Here is a 706-nt window from a genome sequence, read left to right as displayed (position 1 = left end):
TATATATATATATATACGGTATATGAAAATTTCATGCACTTGTTTGAGAAGGTGACACACACATCAACTTAGACACTGACCGTAGATTCCAGTAGAGATGCAGGGGAAAGCCTGCAGAGAAAAGATGATAAACAAAGTGGTTACAGTCTGTTGCTGATCACATAACAAACAGCGCGCGTACCCGCACACACACCTGATTGCTTTATACAGCAGCGTTTCTTCTCTGTCTGAGTTTCACTTCTATTAAATGCCCAGTACATCACCCTTTTGTTATGGAGGCATGGTGTGAAAGGGCTTCCTTCCTCGTTCAGTCAATAAAGGAACACGCCGACTTACTGGGACTTTAGCTTATTCACCATTATGTTTTTAGAGGACTAGCTAACTACTGTAACAGTGGCAACGTTAGTAACACTATTACATGAATAGGGTGGTCACTATTATTGCAGTTGTTCTCGGGCTACATTTATCTACTGTAGTAATACTGTGTTGTCACAAATGTGCTTTTCACCCCAGAATACAATGAGCAATGCTAGAGCTAATCCTCATGACTGTAGCCTTTACCTTGCTAATGAATTGGATTCCGCAAACAACACCAGTCTGTGTTCGTTCTGATTCTCCACTCGACCTCAGTCTGTTTGGCATTTTCAGCTTCCAAAATTCCTCAAAGTCAGCAATGATCACCAGTCTTGTTTGCTACTAGCTAGCT

At 41.4% G+C, this 706-nt stretch overlaps 1 protein-coding gene across 3 annotated transcripts in view; it reads right to left on the bottom strand.

The window, feature by feature from the left end:
* Positions 1 to 706, bottom strand: part of macrod1 (mono-ADP ribosylhydrolase 1) — a 102,315-nt gene that overhangs the window by 11,898 nt on the left and 89,711 nt on the right. For all 3 annotated transcript variants that reach the window (XM_032528281.1, XM_032528280.1, XM_032528279.1), the window contains one exon: positions 81 to 111. In XM_032528281.1, coding sequence (XP_032384172.1) covers positions 81 to 111 — 31 coding nt within the window. The remainder of the gene's footprint in view (positions 1 to 80; positions 112 to 706) is intronic.

This window comes from Etheostoma spectabile, chromosome 10, assembly GCF_008692095.1.
Source record: "Etheostoma spectabile isolate EspeVRDwgs_2016 chromosome 10, UIUC_Espe_1.0, whole genome shotgun sequence".
Taxonomy (NCBI): domain Eukaryota; kingdom Metazoa; phylum Chordata; class Actinopteri; order Perciformes; family Percidae; genus Etheostoma; species Etheostoma spectabile.
Note: the sequence above shows the minus strand (reverse complement) of the source record. Positions and strands in the feature narration are given on the sequence as shown.